This window comes from Perna viridis, chromosome 6 (assembly GCF_037379345.1).
Source record: "Perna viridis isolate PV_CMFRI_1.1 ecotype Kerala chromosome 6, ASM3737934v1, whole genome shotgun sequence".
In the NCBI taxonomy this organism is placed as follows: Eukaryota; Metazoa; Mollusca; class Bivalvia; order Mytilida; family Mytilidae; genus Perna; species Perna viridis.
In genome coordinates this window covers 16,815,358-16,840,886 of record NC_142450.1, presented here as the reverse complement: position 1 = coordinate 16,840,886, position 25,529 = coordinate 16,815,358, and the positions used below count along the sequence as shown (strand labels likewise).

General features: G+C 37.4%; 2 protein-coding genes and 1 pseudogene across 5 annotated transcripts; all 3 read left to right on the top strand.

The window, feature by feature from the left end:
* The first annotated feature begins 896 nt into the window (after positions 1-896).
* LOC148613880 (uncharacterized) lies at positions 897-25,326 on the top strand (annotated as a pseudogene). Of its 3 annotated transcripts, XR_015923499.1 has the most exons (3): positions 7,607-7,895; positions 8,000-8,040; positions 20,811-25,326. The product of XR_015923499.1 is annotated as an uncharacterized LOC148613880, transcript variant X2 (transcript). The 3 variants fall into 3 exon arrangements; XR_015923500.1 differs by lacking the exons at positions 7,607-7,895; positions 8,000-8,040 and adding an exon at positions 897-972; XR_015923498.1 differs by lacking the exon at positions 8,000-8,040.
* LOC148613882 (zinc finger BED domain-containing protein 5-like) lies at positions 2,613-10,329 on the top strand. The gene is given in 2 exon segments (XM_088586241.1): positions 2,613-2,830; positions 9,205-10,329. Coding segments are annotated over 2 exon segments (1,266 nt in total). The 3' UTR covers positions 10,253-10,329.
* On the top strand, positions 10,387-13,472 carry LOC148613881 (uncharacterized). Its single transcript, XM_088587528.1, has 2 exons — positions 10,387-11,433; positions 11,742-13,472. Exons 1-2 carry the CDS (start codon positions 11,001-11,003, stop codon positions 11,957-11,959), a joined length of 651 nt encoding a protein of 216 aa, XP_088443654.1. The 5' UTR covers positions 10,387-11,000; the 3' UTR covers positions 11,960-13,472.
* Positions 25,327-25,529: the final 203 nt, after the last annotated feature.

Sequence of the window (25,529 nt, the reverse complement as noted above, 5' to 3'; positions counted from 1 at the left end):
TTCCCAACCGAGTTTGACTTATCGGATCTTACTCACTTGCAACGTGCGTAAAGGGTGCTGCGGTCGGATCAGGAGCAGCTGATGTCACTCCCGTTTTAATTGGTGCAAGATCTCATTGCAAGTGCTTTAGGTTTTGGGTATTGGCTTTTTTACATTCATTTTTGTTTGTGTGTATTTTATTCTCTTAACTACATTGTATATGTCTCTGCTACCTGCTTTCAAGTTTCGGAAATGTGCTTTGATTTTGATGTGTCTGATCTGTCCTACTTTTTTGCCGATATATATATATATATTAAATACAGAGTAATGAATAGCTTACTGTAAGCCTGTACCGAAATTTGCAAGAAGTGACCCACTACTCAGGTTTCAGTTAAAGGCGTATCCAAGAATGTTTTAATGGCTGGACTACCGCATATTTTTTTCTAATGTTTTTGTTTCAGTTTTTTTATTTATGTGCCTAATGTGCAATAGTATTATGTGGTTGTCGAAAATTGTTGAATCCGAATAACCTAGACACCGATTTAAGAAAATCGGACACGGAGGGATTGTCTTATTTTTCTGATCGTGTGTCTTACAGAGTGAGTAGTATTTAGCAATACTTTAAGTTCCTTTAAAGATGACGAAGAGTAATCAAGGGAACCAAATTCTAGCGGAAATCAAAAGAACGTAACCAAAGGACAAGGACCAGACATGGGAAAACAGACAGGAAACAAAGAACATAGATAACCAAAATAATACAAAGTAACAGAAATGAATTAGCAACACGAAGGGAAAGATTCATTCGTTTTACTAGTCATATCATGCTTAACCAATATAAATAAAGAAGAATAATATAACACGTTTACATTTGGTCACGCAAGAAGAAATATTGTACCGTTCAGTACTGTTTTTCACGCCTTGTTAATAATGTAAATCTTAGGTGAAGGTAAAATTTTATATTTTACACCATCCCCTGTTGTAAACATTGTACAGGTAAGAACATTTTATTTATCAATCTTACATTTGCTTATTTATTTCTTTTCAATTAAAGCTTTATCAGGTACAAAAAATACCAATTTATCAAGTGCAAAATGTATTCATCTTTCAGATGATCTAGACAATTTACCAGACCCTGTCTTACTTCGTGGTGTAAGTTTATTTGGTGCATGTCAATGAAATTAGCCTCAACTACAGTCCATGGTCTTAAGTATAAAATAACTATATGGGAAAGTACTGCATAGTTATGGTAGAGGACTCACTGTCAGTTCAATTAAATCAAAAGTTTTAATCCTATAAAAGTAACAAAACCGGTGCCTTAAGATATAGTTAAATAGGTTCACTGGTCCATTCAAGGATTTCATAGGGTTTTGAAATCTTAAGATTTTTCTTGCTAGAAACATATAAGAAAAAGATGGGGTAGTGTGTTCGTTTTTGAGGTGTAACAATTTGAAATTTTTACGGGAAAAGGATTTCTCTAGTTTTTCCATAGGTTTTGTCTTCGTAGGTTTTATTTATTACACTGTAAAACACTCAAGTTTCACTCATGCTAAGAATCATGCAAAACGTGATTCAAAGCCTACATATTTTTGTCCCCTTTCGGCAAATGTCGAATGGAATTAGGTTTGCACTCCGTCCGTCCGTCTGTCTGTCAGTCACACTTGGTTTTCCGGACTTTTTTTGTAATGCCTCATCCAATTGATTTCATATTTAGTATATAGTCTTATCATGACAAGTTACAAGTTAAGTTCGAAAGACGTTACGGTTGAATGATTTTTACAGAAGTTATGGCCCTTGGACATAGAAAATTTCATGAAATTTTATGTTTTCCGGACTTTGTTTTGTAATGCCTCATCCAATTGATTTCATATTTTGTATGTAGTCTTATGACAAGTTACAAGTTAAGTTCGAATGACATTATGGTTGAACGATTTTTACAAAAGTTATGGGCCTTGGACATAGACAGAGATGCCTACCATTACGATTTTGCCGTAATTGTTACGATTTTTACATTAAAATTACGCTATCACGGTTGGTAAAATATAATAACGGATTTCCGCCGTTTCCGGTCTGCTGTGAAAATTTTCGGATTTTTTGTCGTTTCCGATCCGGTACGGTGCGAGCCGTGTGCTACATAACCAATCATTGAAACGCTTTGTGTTTTGTTTCAAATCGGCTTCGTGTAAAGCGTTTATACGACTTAATAGTAAATACTGGTTCCTGGTATTTGTACTGACACTGTTAGCAAACTTTTTGTCAAAGAAACGTGAAGTGAATGATACTTTTCCTTTTGACTAAATAATATAAGGTCAGGAGCACCTCCAGCGGCGAAAAAGCCGAAAATCGGACAAAAGTATTGAGATGAATATTCAAATGAATTTCCATGTTTGTCTAAGTCTTTTAAAGAGAACTACGCACATTGCAAGTTTTGTAAACAGGACTTTTCGATTTTACACGGCGGCAGAGATGACTGTCGGCGACATATTAAAAGTAAAAAACACATTGAAAATTCCAAACTGCGTACAGACAATCAAAAGGTTTCATCATTTTTTGAAAAGAAAGAATCCCCACTTGAGTTATAGATTACAAATGCTGAAGTTTTATTTACAAACTTTCTCATTGAGCACAACATCCCAATGGCAGTAAGTGACCATGTTGGCCCTCTTTTCAAAAAAATGTTTCCAGACTCAGAGATAGCTAAAAGGCACTCGTGTGCCCGTACAACTGCTGTCATAGACAATCTTTCAAAAGACATTACAGGTTCAATTGGCAATAAATTAAAAGATACGCCATACTCTTGTGCAACAGATGGAAGCAATGATATACATTCCCAGCTTTATCCCCTTGTAGTACGGTATTTTGAGAAAGACGTTGATCAAATCGTAACTGCACTTTTGTCAATTCCTAATTGTTCAGAAAGTTGTACTGGGGAAAATATTTTTAATTTAATGAACCGTGAATGGATTAAAAATGACATCCCTTGGAAAAAATGTTTTTCATTTGCATGTGATAATGCATCTGTAATGACTGGTAAAAACAAAGGCGTGGCAAAATTTATTGCTGATCAGCAAGGGAATGTATTTATAAGTGGTTGTCCTTGTCATCTTGTCCATATTGCTGCACAAAAGGCAGCAGCTAAATTACCAGTTTCAATAGCAGATATCCTAATTGACATTTATTATTACCTAGATAAAAGCTCCAAACGCAACTTTACTTTGAAAAACTGTCAGCTAATGTGTGAAATCAAAAATAAAAAAAAAATTAAAACATGTTTGTTTGTTTGTTGGGGTTTAACGTCCGAGCAGCAATATTTCAGCTATATTCAGACGATGAACATGAAATTGATGATAAAATGAACATGAAATGCTGATGAAATGAAACAGGGATGGGACACAAGGACAATGGGGGTTGACAAATTTTGATTGCCACTGGAAATAGGGAGGGGTGGGTAGGGTCGGGCATTTTAGCCTCCTGTGGCGGAGCCCTATGGTTCCTACTCCGGGAGAATACCACAGTAGGGTTCTTTAACGTGCGAGGAACGTGGCATCTTTCCCAACACGGTGCACCACTATGGTTTGCGGTCAGGTTTTCCATATTATAGCCTGACAACCCCAGCATGTAACACACCAGGGGTACCCCATTCCACCAACTGGGGCACACATCCCAGTTGCTCTGTGGGCAGAGCGCCCGAGCCCCGGCTAAGGTTCTGAACACTATTTAGTCGCCTTTTACAAGCTTAGCGCTGCTGCAGGCCTATTCTTTTAACACCCGGACCTGCATGGGGCTTTTAGAAAATTCATCTCCCACTAAAATCAACCAAATGGAACCAAATCAATAATGATAATTCTTGCAAAGTACCAATTTCATATACAATCTATATAATTTTTATCACAAAAGCGCAACAACCAATTTGGTAAATGAAAAACTAAGACTTGTTATGTGATCAGTAACTGTTGTTTCTGAAAAAAGAAATAAAACTGAATTCGGTTGGCTTTTGATATGCATGAATCATCTCCTGATTAGAATAATAAGGGGAAATAATTGTAAAATAAAGAATAGATTTTTACTTGTATATTGTATTTTATACTCCTATCTTCCGCCACTTCATTATTATCAGGGAGTGTATATTAAAGTGTAATATAAAGTCCCTGTTATTATCAATTTAGATCGGTGATAAAAAAGAAAAAAAAAAGATATAGCAGTCGCCAGAGCCTTTAGATTTGCAAAGCCTGACAGCGTCTGCTAATATCTTGCACTACCGCAGTCGGAAGAAAATAGTCCCATTGGCATATCCCATTCATAGCTAGATCCACTTTTTATTTTTTTTTAATATATCAAATTTCATTTTATGTTGATCCAAATATATACAAAATGGGAAATAGTTCTGATTAAGAAACTGTTATAAGAAATGGGTTTCAGGCTGTTATTTTGCGCTCATTTTTTGGGAAAATTTTTAACAAAAGGGTAGCATAACCCCCGAAACTATCCTGGTGTATCACCAACTTATCGTATATTTTTATAACAGTTACCGCCTCGTGACATCGGAAGCTCGGATATGTCAAATAAAACTTCGCATTGACAATTACATAGCAATTTCGATAATGCATTTCTCGGGCATTGTCAGTTTGTGGTCAGGTGGTATTGCCTTTTGTAATAATCATTATATTTGGCTATTTTGGCCATATTATTGTATGCTTTTATGATAATAAAGCTGTATGTGCTTCATGGCCTTAAAAGTGCATGGCTAATGTTTCCAGCACCAGACATTATCGTTGAAATTCTAATACTTTGGCTTTTATGTTAATGTACGTGTCTCTGTAAATAGGTGCCCAGAAACTAAGCCCTTTTATAAGACATATCTAGTTTTTATGGGATGACTTGTAGCACTTGAATTGCAAAAATGTATAAAGCTTATCAACTGAGATATGTAGCTAGTTGAGAGGGACACGTATCTAAGATATGATTAATTTGAATGATAGTGGTTTAAGTTTGAATGATTTAACAGACACTTTTGACCTGCGGGTCGATATAAATTTTGACCTGAACACGGGAAAGACGTAGTTTGTAGTTCAATTATGCAGTATTAACATTTATAATGTCGGGGAGTTCTGTGTTCATTCATCTAGGTGTACCATGTAACTGATACTGAACCTTAATATTACGCAAACTTGCGCACTGCTACGTTGCATCAATAATTTTGGTGTGTGTGTGTGTGTTTTAATGTCCTTCGTAATCGAATGGTGAAATTAAAATGAAACAAAGAGTTCAATATTTACCATTTACAACAAAAAGCTTGTCTTTAGATACGTTTCAATTCTACCATTTACTTTCCTTTTATCTCATATTTTTACAATTTGACGATTATTTGAGGCTTAAATATTCCAACGATCAATCGATATAAAGTGATTCAGTACACGAGTACTTGGATATTTTATTTGTTTCCATCCTTTGAAGTAAAATTACAAATTAGAAAGTATCTGACTTTAATCTGTTATCAACATGTCATAGTATAAAGCAAGTAGGTGTCGGGCCAATTATTTGAATACAACCTTGAATATTAAATATTGGCAAAAAAGTATCGAATCGTTAGCAGTGGGATGATTGGAATACGTAAAATCCCATAACATGGCTTAAACATTAACACATCAAACAGAGACGATCACCATACACAAAGTAGAGAACCGAGTAAAAAAAGATTACATATAAAAGGGAAATATGAAAAAAATAAAGCAATAACAATATGAATGATCCTCTAGTGGCGCCCAACGTGTTGCAAATGAGTAAACATGACCTGCTAATCACTTACCAACAATAATGCAGCTGTACGACACGTGTCAAACACCATTTATTGTTTCGTTTGTTTGTTGGGGTTTAACGTCCGAGCAGCAATATTTCAGCTATATTCAGACGATGAACATGAAATTGATGATAAAATGAACATGAAATGATGACGAAATGAAAAAGGGATGGGGTCGACAAATTTTGATTGTCATTGGAAATTGGGAGAGATGGTTAGGGTCAGGGAATTTAGCCTCCTATGGCGGAGCCCTATGGTTCCTACTCCGGGAGAATACCACAGTAAGGTTCTTTAACGTGCGAGGAACGTGGCATCTTTCCCAACACGGTGCACCACTATGGTTTGCGGTCAGGTTTTCCGTATTATAGCCTGACAACTCCAGCATGTAACACGCCAGGGGTACCCCATTCCACCACCTGGGGCACACAACCCAGTTGCTCTGTAGGCAGAGGGCCCTAGCCCCCGGCTAGGGTTCTGAGCACTATTTAGTCGCCTTATACGACAAGCTTAACGCTGCTGCAGGCCTATTCTTTTGACACCCGGACCTGCACGGGGCTCAAACACCATTTACAATAGGGCGATATCATTCATCTCAACAAAGTATCATGATGTTAACGTATAATAGAAATATTTTAAGTGATGGAAACATTTCCTAAATAGAAAGACAAAATTAAATTAAGGGAACAATAAAATCACCGGCAAATAAAACAATCGCATTATTATTTGTTTAAACCCCCTGCATATCTTGAACTTGATATCACAAAGAAAAAAATGCGATAAAAACAACATAGAGTCAAAATTAATTTGAAAATTTTAAAAAGAAATAAAATTTACATATCTCTGAACGCAGTAAAACGACAGCACGACGCTCCCAAATGATATATAGAATTAATTAAATTAAATATTTATTTTAGGCAGATCTGCGTATGGATAAAGGACATGATCTAAGAACATGTTATTTAATTAAGTATAGACTAAAGATCGAAATAAAAAATGCAAAACCATGGCAGTCACTATGAATACATATTTTGATAGTTGATGTAAAAGTTAAATGGTCGTAATAGTAATTTGCGTGACCGATAAGGAGATTTTATCTCACAGATGACACAAGATACTCCCGTTAAATCTCGCGTCTTACCAGACTGATTCCCAACCGAGTTTGACTTATCGGATCTTACTCACTTGCAACGTGCGTAAAGGGTGCTGCGGTCGGATCAGGAGCAGCTGATGTCACTCCCGTTTTAATTGGTGCAAGATCTCATTGCAAGTGCTTTAGGTTTTGGGTATTGGCTTTTTTACATTCATTTTTGTTTGTGTGTATTTTATTCTCTTAACTACATTGTATATGTCTCTGCTACCTGCTTTCAAGTTTCGGAAATGTGCTTTGATTTTGATGTGTCTGATCCGTCCTACTTTTTTGCCGATATATATATATATATTAAATACAGAGTAATGAATAGCTTACTGTAAGCCTGTACCGAAATTTGCAAGAAGTGACCCACTACTCAGGTTTCAGTTAAAGGCGTATCCAAGAATGTTTTAATGGCTGGACTACCGCATATTTTTTTCTAATGTTTTTGTTTCATTTTTTTTATTTATGTGCCTAATGTGCAATAGTATTATGTGGTTGTCGAAAATTGTTGAATCCGAATAACCTAGACACCGATTTAAGAAAATCGGACACGGAGGGATTGTCTTATTTTTCTGATCGTGTGTCTTACAGAGTGAGTAGTATTTAGCAATACTTTTAAGTTCCTTTAAAGATGACGAAGAGTAATCAAGGGAACCAAATTCTAGCGGAAATCAAAAGAACGTAACCAAAGGACAAGGACCAGACATGGGAAAACAGACAGGAAACAAAGAACATAGATAACCAAAATAATACAAAGTAACAGAAATGAATTAGCAACACGAAGGGAAAGATTCATTCGTTTTACTAGTCATATCATGCTTAACCAATATAAATAAAGAAGAATAATATAACACGTTTACATTTGGTCACGCAAGAAGAAATATTGTACCGTTCAGTACTGTTTTTCACGCCTTGTTAATAATGTAAATCTTAGGTGAAGGTAAAATTTTATATTTTACACCATCCCCTTTTGTAATAAACATTGTACAGGTAAGAACATTTTATTTATCAATCTTACATTTGCTTATTTATTTCTTTTCAATTAAAGCTTTATCAGGTACAAAAAATACCAATTTATCAAGTGCAAAATTCAGATGATCTAGACAATTTACCAGACCCTGTCTTACTTCGTGGTGTAAGTTTATTTGGTGCATGTCAATGAAATTAGCCTCAACTACAGTCCATGGTCTTAAGTATAAAATAACTATATGGGAAAGTACTGCATAGTTATGGTAGAGGACTCACTGTCAGTTCAATTAAATCAAAAGTTTTAATCCTATAAAAGTAACAAAACCGGTGCCTTAAGATATAGTTAAATAGGTTCACTGGTCCATTCAACGATTTCATAGGGTTTTGAAATCTTAAGATTTTTCTTGCTAGAAACATATAAGAAAAAGATGGGGTAGTGTGTTCGTTTTTGAGGTGTAACAATTTGAAATTTTTACGGGAAAAGGATTTCTCTAGTTTTTCCATAGGTTTTGTCTTCGTAGGTTTTATTTATTACACTGTAAAACACTCAAGTTTCACTCATGCTAAGAATCATGCAAAACGTGATTCAAAGCCTACATATTTTTGTCCCCTTTCGGCAAATGCCGAATGGAATTAGGTTTGCACTCCGTCCGTCCGTCCGTCTGTCTGTCAGTCAGTCACACTTGGTTTTCCGGACTTTTTTTGTAATGCCTCATCCAATTGATTTCATATTTAGTATATAGTCTTATCATGACAAGTTACAAGTTAAGTTCGAAAGACGTTACGGTTGAATGATTTTTACAGAAGTTATGGCCCTTGGACATAGAAAATTTCATGAAATTTTATGTTTTCCGGACTTTGTTTTGTAATGCCTCATCCAATTGATTTCATATTTTGTATGTAGTCTTATGACAAGTTACAAGTTAAGTTCGAATGACATTATGGTTGAACGATTTTTACAAAAGTTATGGGCCTTGGACATAGACAGAGATGCCTACCATTACGATTTTGCCGTAATTGTTACGATTTTTACATTAAAATTACGCTATCACGGTTGGTAAAATATAATAACGGATTTCCGCCGTTTCCGGTCTGCTGTGAAAATTTTCGGATTTTTTGTCGTTTCCGATCCGGTACGGTGCGAGCCGTGTGCTACATAACCAATCATTGAAACGCTTTGTGTTTTGTTTCAAATCGGCTTCGTGTAAAGCGTTTATACGACTTAATAGTAAATACTGGTTCCTGGTATTTGTACTGACACTATTAGCAAACTTTTTGTCAAAGAAACGTTAAGTGAATGATACTTTTCCTTTTGACTAAATAATATAAGGTCAGGAGCACCTCCAGCGGCGAAAAAGCCGAAAATCGGACAAAAGTATTGAGATGAATATTCAAATGAATTTCCATGTTTGTCTAAGTCTTTTAAAGAGAACTACGCACATTGCAAGTTTTGTAAACAGGACTTTTCGATTTTACACGGCGGCAGAGATGACTGTCGGCGACATATTAAAAGTAAAAAACACATTGAAAATTCCAAACTGCGTACAGACAATCAAAAGGTTTCATCATTTTTTGAAAAGAAAGAATCCCCACTTGAGTTATAGATTACAAATGCTGAAGTTTTATTTACAAACTTTCTCATTGAGCATAACATCCCAATGGCAGTAAGTGACCATGTTGGCCCTCTTTTCAAAAAAATGTTTCCAGACTCAGAGATAGCTAAAAGGCACTCGTGTGCCCGTACAACTGCTGTCATAGACAATCTTTCAAAAGACATTACAGGTTCAATTGGCAATAAATTAAAAGATACGCCATACTCTTGTGCAACAGATGGAAGCAATGATATACATTCCCAGCTTTATCCCCTTGTAGTACGGTATTTTGAGAAAGACGTTGATCAAATCGTAACTGCACTTTTGTCAATTCCTAATTGTTCAGAAAGTTGTACTGGGGAAAATATTTTTAATTTAATGAACCGTGAATGGATTAAAAATGACATCCCTTGGAAAAAATGTTTTTCATTTGCATGTGATAATGCATCTGTAATGACTGGTAAAAACAAAGGCGTGGCAAAATTTATTGCTGATCAGCAAGAGAATGTATTTATAAGTGGTTGTCCTTGTCATCTTGTCCATATTGCTGCACAAAAGGCAGCAGCTAAATTACCAGTTTCAATAGCAGATATCCTAATTGACATTTATTATTACCTAGATAAAAGCTCCAAACGCAATTTTACTTTGAAAAACTGTCAGCTAATGTGTGAAATCAAAAATAAAAAAAAAATTAAAACATGTTTGTTTGTTTGTTGGGGTTTAACGTCCGAGCAGCAATATTTCAGCTATATTCAGACGATGAACATGAAATTGATGATAAAATGAACATGAAATGCTGATGAAATGAAACAGGGATGGGACACAAGGACAATGGGGGTTGACAAATTTTGATTGCCACTGGAAATAGGGAGGGGTGGGTAGGGTCGGGCATTTTAGCCTCCTGTGGCGGAGCCCTATGGTTCCTACTCCGGGAGAATACCACAGTAGGGTTCTTTAACGTGCGAGGAACGTGGCATCTTTCCCAACACGGTGCACCACTATGGTTTGCGGTCAGGTTTTCCGTATTATAGCCTGACAACCCCAGCATGTAACACGCCAGGGGTACCCCATTCCACCACCTGGGGCACACATCCCAGTTGCTCTGTGTGCAGAGCGCCCTAGCCCCCGGCTAGGGTTCTGAGCACTATTTAGTAGCCTTTTACGACAAGCTTAGCGTTGCTGCAGGCCTATTCTTTTAACACCCAGACCTGCATGGGGCTTTAAAACATGTCGCAACAAGGTGGTTGTCAGTGGGGAAATGTTTAGAGAGACTTCTTGAACAATGGGAAGCATTGAAATTATTTTTCAATGATGAATTTAAATAGAAAAGGACAAAATCGAAAAACAGAAGAACAAAAATAAAAAACAGTCCATGCAGTCTGATAAACCTAACCCAGCCAAAAAATCTTGTCAAGTACCCAGAGAAAAATCTGATTCAAATTCAAAACAAATGACTAAATCGAAATCAGTGCCTGAAGGTTAAAAAAAGTCAAGTGACAGTTCAAAACATAGTGGTAGTAAAACAGCAACTTTTATGAAAGAACAAGCGTCTAAAGATGTAACTCAAGAACCCAAAGAGAAAGTGTTGCCTTCAAGAGTTGAGAGAGTACATACTTTTTTGAATAGTAAACTAACAATGTTATACTGTTTATTTCTGAGAAATTCAATCTCTTTATTTGACAAATTTAACACCTTGCTTCAAAATGATAAGCCCCTGATACATGTTCTTAGGAGTGAAATGTTTAGTCTTTTGACAGATTTATATACAAGATTTGTGAAAACTGAATCAATTATTAAAGAAAAACACCCCCTAAAAGTAAAGTATTCTGAGAGGAAGCATCAGGGGAAAAAAAGGGAAGACACAGTTATAGGCTCTGATGCTAGAGATTATTTGAAACAGATTAAACTTTCTTATGACGAGGAGACATCATTTTTTTCTTCAGTGAGAGAATTTGTTATAGCAGCATGTGAGTATTTGATAAAAAAAAACTTCCTTATACTGATACTCTACTGAAAAATGCTGAAATTGCAAATATTCATTTAAGAACATCACAAAAATTTTCAGCTGTTGAATAGATTTCCTGTTCTTAGTGAAAAATTTGACAAAGATCATGTCGAAATCCAATTCAGTCATTACCAAATTGAAAAACTTTCAGATGAGATACTGACTGAACAGAGAGGATTGATAAGTCCTGGGTATTAATTTCACAAATAAAAGGTCCTGATGGAAATCCCAAATATAATGAACTTTCAAGTGTTATGCTTTCAATTTTAGTAATTCCTCACAGTAATGCAGATAGTGAGAGAATATTCAGTCTAGTTAACAAAAACAAAACAGATTCTAGACCAAATCTGTCATCTTCAACACTTTCTTCTCTGATGGTCATGAAGTCCTACATGGTAGCAGTAGACACAAAGTGTTATGAACAATCCTACACAGCAAAACAATTAAAAAGTGCGAAGTCTGCAACCTATTGTTCACTACAGAATTAACAATTTAACTGTTACTTTGAGTTCTTATTTGACAGGGAGTCATTGACAAAAACTAAATTGTATATTTTTTATTGAACTGATAGTAATTAAATGAAAAGAAATGTTGGTTTTTGTTTAACATAATTTATGCTTATTATGTCTTGCTGATATACAGTAATTTGTCACAGAATCATAACTTGTTTTCTTGGTTTATATTACTTAAAAACAATGAGAACCAATGGGGCATTTCAGACATCAAAGATCAATTTTAAACAAAGACAAAACCAGTATACACTTTTTTTTTAAATATTATCACAAAACACATCCATTGAAACCTCTGCTGACATTAGGCACTCCCACATGAATGGGAAATCTTAATCTGGATATTTATATAGTAAGTATAATTAAGTCTAAATGTATCTAGTTATTATTGTGGTCCATATTTTTGGTTTGTAGGTTACATTTTGTCGGTCAATATTATTCATTTCTGAAATTACTGAAAAAAAATGTGTCTTTTTACTGAGACTGCTTAAATAGGGTTGGCATCTCTGCATAGAAAATTTCATGAATGCCAATCCAATTGATTTCATATTTGGGATATAGTCTTATCATGACAAGTTACAAATTAAATTTAAATATTATTGCGGCAAAATGGTTTAAATGGAACATATGGCCCTTTGACATAGAAAATTACATAAAATTTTATGTTTCATCATTTTGATGCAAATTGCTGCTGTCATTCTAGAGTTATTTGCCCTTTAATTCATAATAACGAAGTTTATTCAACTTTCCAGGTGACAGAAAGAGAATGTCTTTATGCAGCTTTCTGTAATGCAAAAATGTTATTATCTACTGTAAAATGAAGCTCAGGCTTGATTTTGATGGAATTTGCTTTCGTTGTTCAAGAGTTATTTTCTCTTGATTGTTAAAAAATAACACCATCCATTGTTAGTTCACATATATAAAAAAAAAAATCTGATAAAGGCAATGAGTTCAAAGGCCGAAAGGGGACACTGTATTGCATCAGCAATACTGTCAGAATGCTTGTTATTATTGATACTCTGCTTTAAATTTTATAGTTAATAGAAATTCACATGTGGCTTTTCATATTACCGTTGTTCATAGGAGATAAAATAATATAGAATGTACTGTAGAATTGTGTGATTTCAGTCGGAGGATTTGATTTTGTAGTATTAGAATTTCCTGATTATCAAAATGACTTGTTATTTAGTTAATGTAATGTTTACAGAACAAATAGTCACCACGAAACAGCAGTTTTATTAACTACGATTTTTGCTAAAATATTCCAAAATTTTATTTCAACCAGAACTCATGAAATCCAATTATTTCTAATTACCAACTTACAAAACTCATGAAATCAAATTAATTTCAAATTACCAACTTCCAGGGCCCCGTGCAGGTCCGGGTGTTAAAAGAATAGGCATGCAGCAGCGCTAAGCTTGTCGTATAAGGCGACTAAATAGTGCTCAGAAACCTAGCCTGGGGCTAGGCGCTCTGCCCACAGAGCAACTGGGATGTGTGCCCCAGGTGGTGGAATGGGGTACCCCTGGCGTGTTACATGCTGGGGTTGTCAGGCTATAATACGGAAAACCTGACCGCAAACCATAGTGATGTACCGTGTTGGGAAGCCCCGTGCAGGTCCGGGTGTTAAAAGAATAGGCCTGCAGCAGCGCTAAGCTTGTCGTATAAGGCCTCTAAATAGTGCTAAGAAACCTAGCCGGGGTCTAGGCGCTCTGCCCACAGAGCAACTGGGATGTGTGCCCCAGGTGGTGGAATGAGGTACCCCTGGCGTGTTACATGCTGGGGTTGTCAGGCTATAATACGGAAAACCTGACCGCAAACCATAGTGGTGCACCGTGTTGGGAAAGATGCCATGTTCCTCGCACGTTAAAGAACCCTGCTGTGGTATTCGATAGGAGTAGGAACCTTTGCGCTCCGCCACAGGAGGCTAAATTGCCCGACCTTACTCACCCACCCTTTTTCCAGTGGCAATCAAAATTTGTCGACCCTATTGTCCTTTTGTCCCATCCTTTGTTTTCATTTCATGTTCATTTTATCCATTTCATGTTCATCGTCTGACTATAGCTGAAATATTGCTGCTCGGACGTTAAACCCCAACAAACAAAACAAACGTGTTGGGAAAATGCCACGTTCCTCGCACGTTAAAGAACCCTGCTGTGGTATTCCATAGGAGTAGGAACCATAGGGCTCCGCCACAGGAGGCTAAATTGCCCGACCTTACCCATCCTCCCTTTTTCCAGTGGCAATCAAAACTTGTCGACCCTATTATCCTTGTGACCCATCCTTTTTTTTTCATTTCATGTTCATCGTCTGAATATAGCTGAAATATTGCTGCTCGGACGTTAAACCCCAACGAACGAACGAACGAACCAACTTCCAGGACTTCACAAGAAAATGGATAAAACGAGAAGAAGACATTGAGTCTCTGTCGTAGTGGTTAAAGGCCGTGAGGTCTTTAATTTTGAAACGAATGAAAGTTTTAAGTTGGTCAATGAGTGCCAATGCTACATCAGTTTTCAAAGACCCCGATGTAGCAAAAACATTGTCTACCATACACGACAAATATGTTGTCGTACCAGCAGAGCCCCGTGCAGGTCCGGGTGTTAAAAGAATAGGCCTGCAGCACGCTAAGCTTGTCGTATAAGGCGACTAAATAGTGCTCAGAAACCTAGCCTGGGGCTAGGCGCTCTGCCGACAGAGCAACTGGGATGTGTGTCCCAGGTGGTGGAATGGGGTACCCTGGCGTGTTACATACTGGGGTTGTCAGGCTATAATACGGAAACCTGACCGCAAAGCATAGTGGTGCACCGTGTTGGAAAAGATGCCACGTTCCGCGCACGTTAAAGAACCCTGCTGTGGTATTCGATAGGAGTAGGAACCTTTGCGCTCCGCCACAGGAGGCTTAATTGCCCGACCTTACCCATCCCCCTTTTTCCAGTGGCAATCAAAATTTGTCGACCCTATTATCCTTGTGACCCATCCTTTTTTTCCATTTCATGTTCATTGTCTGAATATAGCTGAAGTATTGCTGCTCGGACGTTAAACCCCAACAAACAAACAAACAAACAAACGTACCAGCAGACAACATTGTTTTTGTCTACAAAACGTTTTATATCCAATGTTTAAATAGAAAATTTCATGAATGCCAATCCAATTGATTTCATATTTGGGATATAGTCTTATCATGACAAGTTACAAATTAAATTTAAATATTATTGCGGCAAAATGGTTTAAATGGAACATATGGCCCTTTGACATAGAAAATTACATAAAATTTTATGTTTCATCATTTTGATGCAAATTGCTGCTGTCATTCTAGAGTTATTTGCCCTTTAATTCATAATAACGAAGTTTATTCAACTTTCCAGGTGACAGAAAGAGAATGTCTTTATGCAGCTTTCTGTAATGCAAAAATGTTATTATCTACTGTAAAATGAAGCTCAGGCTTGATTTTGATGGAATTTGCTTTCGTTGTTCAAGAGTTATTTTCTCTTGATTGTTAAAAAATAACACCATCCATTGTTAGTTCACATATATAAAAAAAAAAATCTGATAAAGGCAATGAGTTCAAAGGCCGAAAGGGGACACTGTATTGCATCAGCAATACTGTCAGAATGCTTGTTATTATTGATACTCTGCTTTAAATTTTATAGTTAATAGAAATTCACATGTGGCTTTTCATATTACCGTTGTTCATAGGAGATAAAATAATATAGAATGTACTGTAGAATTGTGTGATTTCAGTCGGAGGATTTGATTTTGTAGTATTAGAATTTCCTGATTATCAAAATGACTTGTTATTTAGTTAATGTAATGTTTACAGAACAAATAGTCACCACGAAACAGCAGTTTTATTAACTACGATTTTTGCTAAAATATTCCAAAATTTTATTTCAACCAGAACTCATGAAATCCAATTATTTCTAATTACCAACTTACAAAACTCATGAAATCAAATTAATTTCAAATTACCAACTTCCAGGGCCCCGTGCAGGTCCGGGTGTTAAAAGAATAGGCATGCAGCAGCGCTAAGCTTGTCGTATAAGGCGACTAAATAGTGCTCAGAAACCTAGCCTGGGGCTAGGCGCTCTGCCCACAGAGCAACTGGGATGTGTGCCCCAGGTGGTGGAATGGGGTACCCCTGGCGTGTTACATGCTGGGGTTGTCAGGCTATAATACGGAAAACCTGACCGCAAACCATAGTGATGTACCGTGTTGGGAAGCCCCGTGCAGGTCCGCGTGTTAAAAGAATAGGCCTGCAGCAGCGCTAAGCTTGTCGTATAAGGCCTCTAAATAGTGCTCAGAAACCTAGCCGGGGTCTAGGCGCTCTGCCCACAGAGCAACTGGGATGTGTGCCCCAGGTGGTGGAATGGGGTACCCCTGGCGTGTTACATGCTGGGGTTGTCAGGCTATAATACGGAAAACCTGACCGCAAACCATAGTGGTGCACCGTGTTGGGAAAGATGCCATGTTCCTCGCACGTTAAAGAACCCTGCTGTGGTATTCGATAGGAGTAGGAACCTTTGCGCTCCGCCACAGGAGGCTAAATTGCCCGACCTTACTCACCCACCCTTTTTCCAGTGGCAATCAAAATTTGTCGACCCTATTGTCCTTTTGTCCCATCCTTTGTTTTCATTTCATGTTCATTTTATCCATTTCATGTTCATCGTCTGAATATAGCTGAAATATTGCTGCTCGGACGTTAAACCCCAACAAACAAAACAAACGTGTTGGGAAAATGCCACGTTCCTCGCACGTTAAAGAACCCTGCTGTGGTATTCCATAGGAGTAGGAACCATAGGGCTCCGCCACAGGAGGCTAAATTGCCCGACCTTACCCATCCTCCCTTTTTCCAGTGGCAATCAAAACTTGTCGACCCTATTATCCTTGTGACCCATCCTTTTTTTTTCATTTCATGTTCATTTTATCATCCATTTCATGTTCATCGTCTGAATATAGCTGAAATATTGCTGCTCGGACGTTAAACCCCAACGAACGAACGAACGAACCAACTTCCAGGACTTCACAAGAAAATGGATAAAACGAGAAGAAGACATTGAGTCTCTGTCGTAGTGGTTAAAGGCCGTGAGGTCTTTAATTTTGAAACGAATGAAAGTTTTAAGTTGGTCAATGAGTGCCAATGCTACATCAGTTTTCAAAGACCCCGATGTAGCAAAAACATTGTCTACCATACACGACAAATATGTTGTCGTACCAGCAGAGCCCCGTGCAGGTCCGGGTGTTAAAAGAATAGGCCTGCAGCACGCTAAGCTTGTCGTATAAGGCGACTAAATAGTGCTCAGAAACCTAGCCTGGGGCTAGGCGCTCTGCCGACAGAGCAACTGGGATGTGTGTCCCAGGTGGTGGAATGGGGTACCCTGGCGTGTTACATACTGGGGTTGTCAGGCTATAATACGGAAACCTGACCGCAAAGCATAGTGGTGCACCGTGTTGGAAAAGATGCCACGTTCCGCGCACGTTAAAGAACCCTGCTGTGGTATTCGATAGGAGTAGGAACCTTTGCGCTCCGCCACAGGAGGCTTAATTGCCCGACCTTACCCATCCCCCTTTTTCCAGTGGCAATCAAAATTTGTCGACCCTATTATCCTTGTGACCCATCCTTTTTTTCCATTTCATGTTCATTGTCTGAATATAGCTGAAGTATTGCTGCTCGGACGTTAAACCCCAACAAACAAACAAACAAACAAACGTACCAGCAGACAACATTGTTTTTGTCTACAAAACGTTTTACATCCAATGTTTATTATCAGAGGTAGACGTAGAAAATAATAGCAGTGATAAAACCTAAACTGCTACCACACTCTTCAAAGAAGAAATTGTGGAAAACCATGAATCTGTGCTATCCTCTTTTGGTCTCTACCAAGGATGATGACTGTGATTTACCGTCTATGTACTGGATTCCTAAACTCCACAAGAATCCATACAAACAACGTTACATAGCTGGATCTGCGAAATGTACCACCAAACCTCTTTCAAAACTTGTAACTTCCATACTCACAGCTGTCAAAGAGGGTTTCCAGTCCTACCATAACACTTATTATTCCCGTAGTGGTATTAATTCAATGTGGATTCTGAAAAATTCGAAAGATCTTTTGGAGACAATCAGTTCAAGACTTTTATCAGAATATAATAACATTAAAACCTATGATTTGTCAACACTGTGTACTTCTATTCCACATACTCAGTTAAAATCCCGACTTAAAAACATTATATATTGTTTTTCCCTAAACAAATGGTACACCTCGATACAAATATATAGTTCTTGGTAGAGATTCCTCATACTTTGTAACAAATAATTCCAAATCGTCTTTCAAATATACAGAGGAAAATGTTTACAAAATGCTGGAAAGTTTAATCAACAACATATTTGTCCAGTGTGGTGTTCGCGTTTTTCAACAAACGGTCGGCATTCCAGTGAGAACAAATTGTGCTCCTCTACTTGCAGACCTATTCCTTCACTCTTATGAGGCTGAGTTTATAGCTAATCTGATCCGAAAGAAAGAATATCGTTTAGCTAGATACTTTAATCTCATTTTCCGCTATATAGATGACGTATTATCTTCAAACAATCCTAGTTTTTTGGGATTTGATACATCGCATCTACCCCAAAGAATTTCAGATAAAGAATACTGCAGACACTGTGAAGTCAGCCTCATACCTTGACCTACACTTAGAAATCGATGGTAAAGGAAAACTATTGACCAAACTTTACGACAAACGTGATGACTTTTCATTCAAAATTGTCAAATTTCCTTTCATTTGTGTCAACATCCCTTCAGCACCTGCGTATGGAGTGTCCATATCACAACTCCTACGTTATGCCAGAGCTTGCCGAGACTACACAAACTTTTTGTGTCGCCCTAGAAATCTAACAAATAGGCGTCTGAGCAGGTTTATTTTGCTACAAGATTGTAGTCATTACTACAAAAGTTTTATGGTCGTCACCATGAACTCGTGGATCGTTACGGTGTATCCATTTGCGCCATGAAAAATGATTTGTTCAATGTTTCATAGTTTTCCTTTCCTCTTTCGTCTATCCCAGACTTGACTTTTTATGAGCAACTCGGCGGGTGTTTCTAGAAAAGCAGAGGACCTTACCCTACCTGTGCACCTGGTCCATGCTCCCAGTTTTTAGTGGAGTCCGAGTTGCTCATTTGCTTTTGTTACTTTGTATGTATGATTTTAGTTACTTTATGTTCTTTGTTGTGTATATCGGTCATCCATGTCTGGTCTTTGTCCCTGGATTACATTTTTTTGATTACCGCTATAACCTTGGTTCCCTTGATTACTCTTACAAAATGCAAAGGTTGTACTTTCGGATTGTGCCTGTTCCTCTGGTTGTTTATCGCGAATGTTACAATGTCTAGATTCCTGTGCACCACTCAATTTTTTATGCAAAACAACCTTATGCTTTACATTCATTTAAACAAGTAAAAAATTTAATTTATTTGTACTAATTTACATCCGTGTTTTAACACACTTTGAAATGCAACTAACAATGAGCATCTATTAACATTTTCTGTTTAAAAAACTAGCAGACATAATTTCTAAGGAAAAACATGGAAGTGCATCTATTACTCCATGTAAAGCTTACAGACGTCAAGGGAAACAGTTCTGGTATAAGTTATTTAAGTAACAGCCTTTGTAAGAATCATGCAAAATCTGAAAAATGTGATACACCCCAAAAAGGCTATATATTTTTATTTTTGTAATTAAGTTGTTTTATGGGACTATACTATGAAATGTGTAATAATTCATTCAGCCCCGTGCAAGTCCGGCTGTTAAAAGAATAGGCCCGCAGCAGCGCTCTGCCCACAGAGCAACTGGGATGTGTGCCCCAGGTGGTGGAATGGGGTATCCCTGATGTGTTAAATGCTGGGGTGGTCAGGCTATAATACGGAAAACCTGACCGCAAACCATAGTGGTGCACCGTGTTGGGAAAGATGCCACGTTTCTCGCATGTTAAAGAACCCTACTGTGGTATTCTCCCGGAGTAGGAACCATAGGTCTCCGCCACAGGAGGCTTAATTGCCCGACCTTGCCCACCTCTCCCTCTTTCCAGTGGCAATCAAAATTTGTCGACCCCATTGTCCTTGTGTCCCATCCCTTTTTCATTTCATCATCATTTCGTGTTCATTTTATCAACAATTTTATGTTCATCGTCTGAATATAGCTGAAATATTGCTGCTCGGACGTTAAACCCTAACAAAAAAAAACAAACTCTGGTTTGCAATAATGAATAATATACCGGAGTTTCGTCCCGTTCTGTTACATAGCTAGTTCCCACCCAAAGCATTTTGGGGTAATTTTTAATATTTTACACACAAAAAAGTATAATTAATGTACCAATTGTACGAAGTTTTGGGGTTTTTTTCAGAATATTTTTCCACCTGTCCGACATAACGTTATTCAGAAATCATAGGGTTCCAATAAAATTTGATATAGAGTATGCACTATTCAGGATGTAAATATAGTGATGTATTGACTATTAGGCTCTTTGTGAATATGTCTATGCAATTCATCTAGATAAATGAACAATGTATTTTTCTTTGTTAGTGAGTATCAGAATTGGGTAGATTCTATCTTAATAATTTTCCCACGCTTTTAACCCCTGATATATCTTATCGAGAATATTTTTGAATGCGCTAGCTGTCTTTCTTATTTATTTTTTTTTATTGCACAAACATTAAAACATGCATGAAGTGGTAATTGTATATGTTTCCACGCAATATGCGTCTATGTCAAATAATGCATATCGTTGGTATTATAAATTATTGTTTCCTGTGAGATATATCTTGTTTAATTTCAGTTATTCCGTTGTAATGGCGGAAATACAAGCATTTCCGAATGGGACCGATGTTGAAGCCGAAGAAAGATCTTTGTTTCCATCCCTGCTTCAACACCTTAATTTCTCGAAGCGAGTGCTTATTATTGGAGATTTAATTCTGGATCAATATGTATACGGTCAGTGTGACCGCGTGGCTCCAGACAGCCCCGTTCCTGTGTTTGTCGAAAAGTCACAAGAGCACCGTCTCGGTGGTGCGGGTAATGTCGTGAACAATTTGTTACAGATGTGTGTTTCTGTCGACTTCATAACGATTTGTGGTATTGAGGATGACGTCATTATCAAGTTGCTCAATAAACATGGCATAGAAACAAAGCGCGTTTTACAAAGCAAAACTTTTCGTGTCAAAACTATAAAACGATATATAAGTAGAAACAAACAGTATCTGAGGGTCGATTCACACGTGGATCCAAAGATATCTCAAGAGGACGTCAAGATAATGACAGAAATTTTTAAGTCATCTTTGGAGTGCGTTCGTTATGATGCCGTTGTTTTGTCTGATTACCGAAAAGGAATATTTACGAAGGAGTTTAGTCAATATTTAATTTCGGAGATCAACGCAATTAATATCCCAATAATTGTTGACCCTAAAAGAGGTGAATATGAACGATTTATTGGCACCACTTACATCAAGCCAAATAAAGAAGACGTACGTTTCTTTCTAGATAATATGGTTCCATCTAAAGAAAATGTTCAACACGTTTGCCAGGCGTTTTGTGAACGTTTACACGTTAAGTTCTGTATCATCACACTGGCCGAGGAAGGAATCGCTTGGTACAGTCAGGAAAAGGGAGACTATCAAGTTTTACCGACGGATGTGAATTCCGACGTAAATGATGTATGCGGCGCAGGAGATACAGCACTTGCAGCTCTTGCATTTGGAATAGTAAATAAATGGGAGCTTCAACATTCGTGCAACTTTGCAAACACATGCGCGGCCAACGTTAACAAGAAATACGGTATTAATGCCGTAGAAATGATTGATATTATCCAAGAAAAAGTTCTTCGAAAACAAGAACATTTAAAAATATTAAAAAGGATCATTCCAAGTGGCAAAACTATAGTTCTTACGACTGGCTGTTTCGATATACTTCATGCAGGCCATGTTGACTACCTTCATAAAGCTTCTAAAATCGGGGATTTTCTCGTCGTAGCTTTAAACACAGACAACTCTGTTAAGAAGAACAAGGGCAGTTCTAGGCCAATACTTTCTCTGGATCTCCGCTTAAAAATGCTGCTCTCTTTACAATTCATTAACTTCATTGTAATTTTCGATGAGAAAACACCCTACTGGGTGGTGAAAACTTTGGATCCTGATTTCTTTGTAATGGGTGGTGGTTATACCGAAGCAGATTTAAAAACTACATTTCCCACTCTCCGTGAGGTCAAGGTCTTTGACTTTGTGTATGCGGATGCATCAACTACTGCCATTATGCACAAAGTTCAATCACTAAATGAAAAAAAATAAGTACATGTTGTTAATATTTCTGTTCTTCAAATCTAGGTCTCCAATCGATGATTTTCTATCTTTGTACTAAGAATAGCCTTTAAAGTGATATGGAGCCTCGAAATGTAAATTTACTGTCAATCAAACTAGTTTTTTTTTCAATTCAGATCGTTGTAAAAGGCGACTAAATAGTGCTCAGAAACCTAGCTGGGGGCTAGGCGCTCTACCCACAGAGCAACTGGGATGTGTGCCCCAGATGGTGGAATGGGGTACCGCTGGCATGTTACATTCTGGGGTTGTCGGGCTATAATACGGAAAACCTGACCGCAAACCATAGTGGTGCACCGTGTTGGGAAAGATGTCACGTTCCTCGCACGTTAAAGAACCCTACTGTGGTATTCGCTAGGAGTAGGAACCTTCGCCTCCGCCGCAGGAGACTAAATTGCCCGACCTTACCCATCCCCCTTTTTCTAGTGGCAATCAAAACTTGTCGACCCTATTATCCTTGTGTCCCATCCTTTTTATTTCATCATCATTTCATGTTCATTTTATCATCCTTTTCAGGTTCATCGTCTGAATATAGCTGAAATATTGCTGCTCGGACGTTAAACTCCCAACAAACAAACAAACAAACATAATTTTATTTAGAATACTTCGACCGTAAAAAGATGATGGGAACATATTTCAGTCCCCATCAATTTAGCATACAGTATAAAATTGTACACACTAAAATAAAATAAATATTTGATATATGTAATAAAATACAAAACAATATGTCAAGAATTGAAATTATTCAAAAATTATTTTATCACCCGCCATCGTCAAGGAACAAGAATATGTTGTAAACGAGTTGAAGTTGTTCGACTGGAGTACTTGCTCTTGAGAAACCAACCATGACAATTTTGCGTTTTTGTATCAAAAACCTTAAAAACTATAGTAGACGTAAATAATGATATTACCTTAAGAACTAAAAGTTTTTTTAGGTCAAAGTATTACGACAACTCCTTATTTGAGAGTCACTATTCATCGTCATCGTCTTGTAAGTTGGTTTTTATCCTTTATTTTGCAAATTCATCTGGTTATAGGGTAACATACATGTTTTGCTAGTCTATTTGCAGACTTACCTTATTAATCTGATTGATACATATCAAGAATAGAAGAAGTAATCAAGGGAACCTATATTTTAGCGGAAATCTAAAGAATGCAGTCCAGGGACAAAAGCCAGACATGAAAAACAGATAAACACAGCAAAGAACATAAAATAATCACAATGATACATACAAGGTAAAAAAAGTAAATGAGAAACTCAGACTCCACTAGACCCGTGCAGGTCCGGCTGTTAAAAGATTAGGTCTGTAGCAGCGCTAAGCTTGTCGTATAAGGCGACTAAATAGTGCTCAGAAACCTAGCCGGGGTCTAGGCGCTCTGCCCACAGAGCAACTGGGATGTGTGCCCCAGATGGTGGAATGGGGTACCCCTGGCGTGTTACATGCTGGGGTTGTCAGGCTATAATACGGAAAACCTGACCGCAAGCCATAGTGGTGCACCGTGTTGGGAAAGATGCCACGTTCCTTGCACGTTAAAGAACCCTACTGTGGTATTCGATAGGAGTAGGAACCTTTGCGCTCCGCCACAGGAGGCTAAATTGCCCGACCTTACCCATCCCCCTTTTTCCAGTGGCAATCAAAATTTGTCGACCCTATTATCCTTGTGACCCATCCCTTTTTTTCATTTCATGTTCATTTTATCATCCATTTCATGGTCATTGTCTGAATATAGCTGAAATATTGCTGCTCGGACGTTAAATCCCAACAAACAAACAAACAAATTCTCTGGATCTCCGCACAAAACTTTGGATCCTGATTTCTTTGTAAAAGCTTGTGATTATATCGACGCAGATTTAAGAGCAACATTTCCCACTATCCCTGAGGTCAAAGTCTTTAAAGTTGTGTATGTAGATGTATAGATTACATGCAAGTGTAGTAACATGCATTTGCTTACATATACTGAGTGAGGTTGAACTTCAAGATGCATTTATGGAGGTAGACATAGGGTAAGAGACACAACTCTTACAAATCATTGGAGCGTTTCTATTCAGCATTTTATATCAATCTCACCATTGTAACTTATACTGATTTCATTCTGTGTCAAATAAAAGCTTGATGATACAAACATATAAATGATTTCAGAAGTTATGTCCCTTACTATAGGTCTACCTTCTTAAGTTGTCTATACCAATAATTTAGTGTGTAGTCGATGTAAGTTATTTGCAAATAGAAGCTTGTCACTTATTGCGAATAACCGATTACAAATGTTCTTGTATGAAACATATAGATAATTTGTGTATTTCTTGTTGTTTATAGTTGCCGTAGTAATATTATACGGTATGTATATGTAGCAGTCTTTATACGTATCAGGCAGAATGGGATACATGCAAGTCAAAGTCTTAAACAATTCAAACAAGAAACCAAGTTTTAATTTGTCATTTTAGACAAAGCTTAGATAAATTCTATATTAAAGTGTCACTTTACAATAGATATCAATCGAGATTTGGTATATCTGAGAGAGAGAGAGCTATCAAGGTAACCAAGATTCTAGTGGAAGTCAAAAGAATGTTATCCAGGGACAGACACCAGACGAAAGTGGAAAGGTAAACAATGCACGTTGAAGAAATCAGTTTTCATGGTGCAGATGGATACACCGTAACGATTCACATGTTCATGATGACGACCATAAAATTTCTGTAGTGATGACTTTAATCTTGTAGCAACATAATCCTGTTCCAGAAGCCTAATTGTTAGAAGTCCAGCGCAATACAAGTAGCCTGCGTAGTTTCAGCAGGCTCTGGTATAGCGTACGCATGTACTAAAGGGATGTTGCCAACGATGAAAGGACAGTCGACAATTCTGAATGAAGTCATTACGTTTGTCGTAATGTTCGGTCACTAGTTTTCCTTTACCATCGATTTCTAAGTGCAGGTCAAGATATAAGGCCGACTTCATAGTGTCTGTTGTATCATTTCTCTCAAGTTTTTTTAGGGTAGATGCGTTGTATCAAATCCCCGAAACTAGGATTGTTTAACGGTAATACGTCATTTATGTAGCGGAAACTGAGATTAAAGGATCTAGCTAAACGATGTTCTTTCTTATTATTATTCGTCATTAAATATACCTAATACAGTTAAATACAACAGTTCAAATGTTGAAAAACAATTATTAAGATGACATCTAAATTGA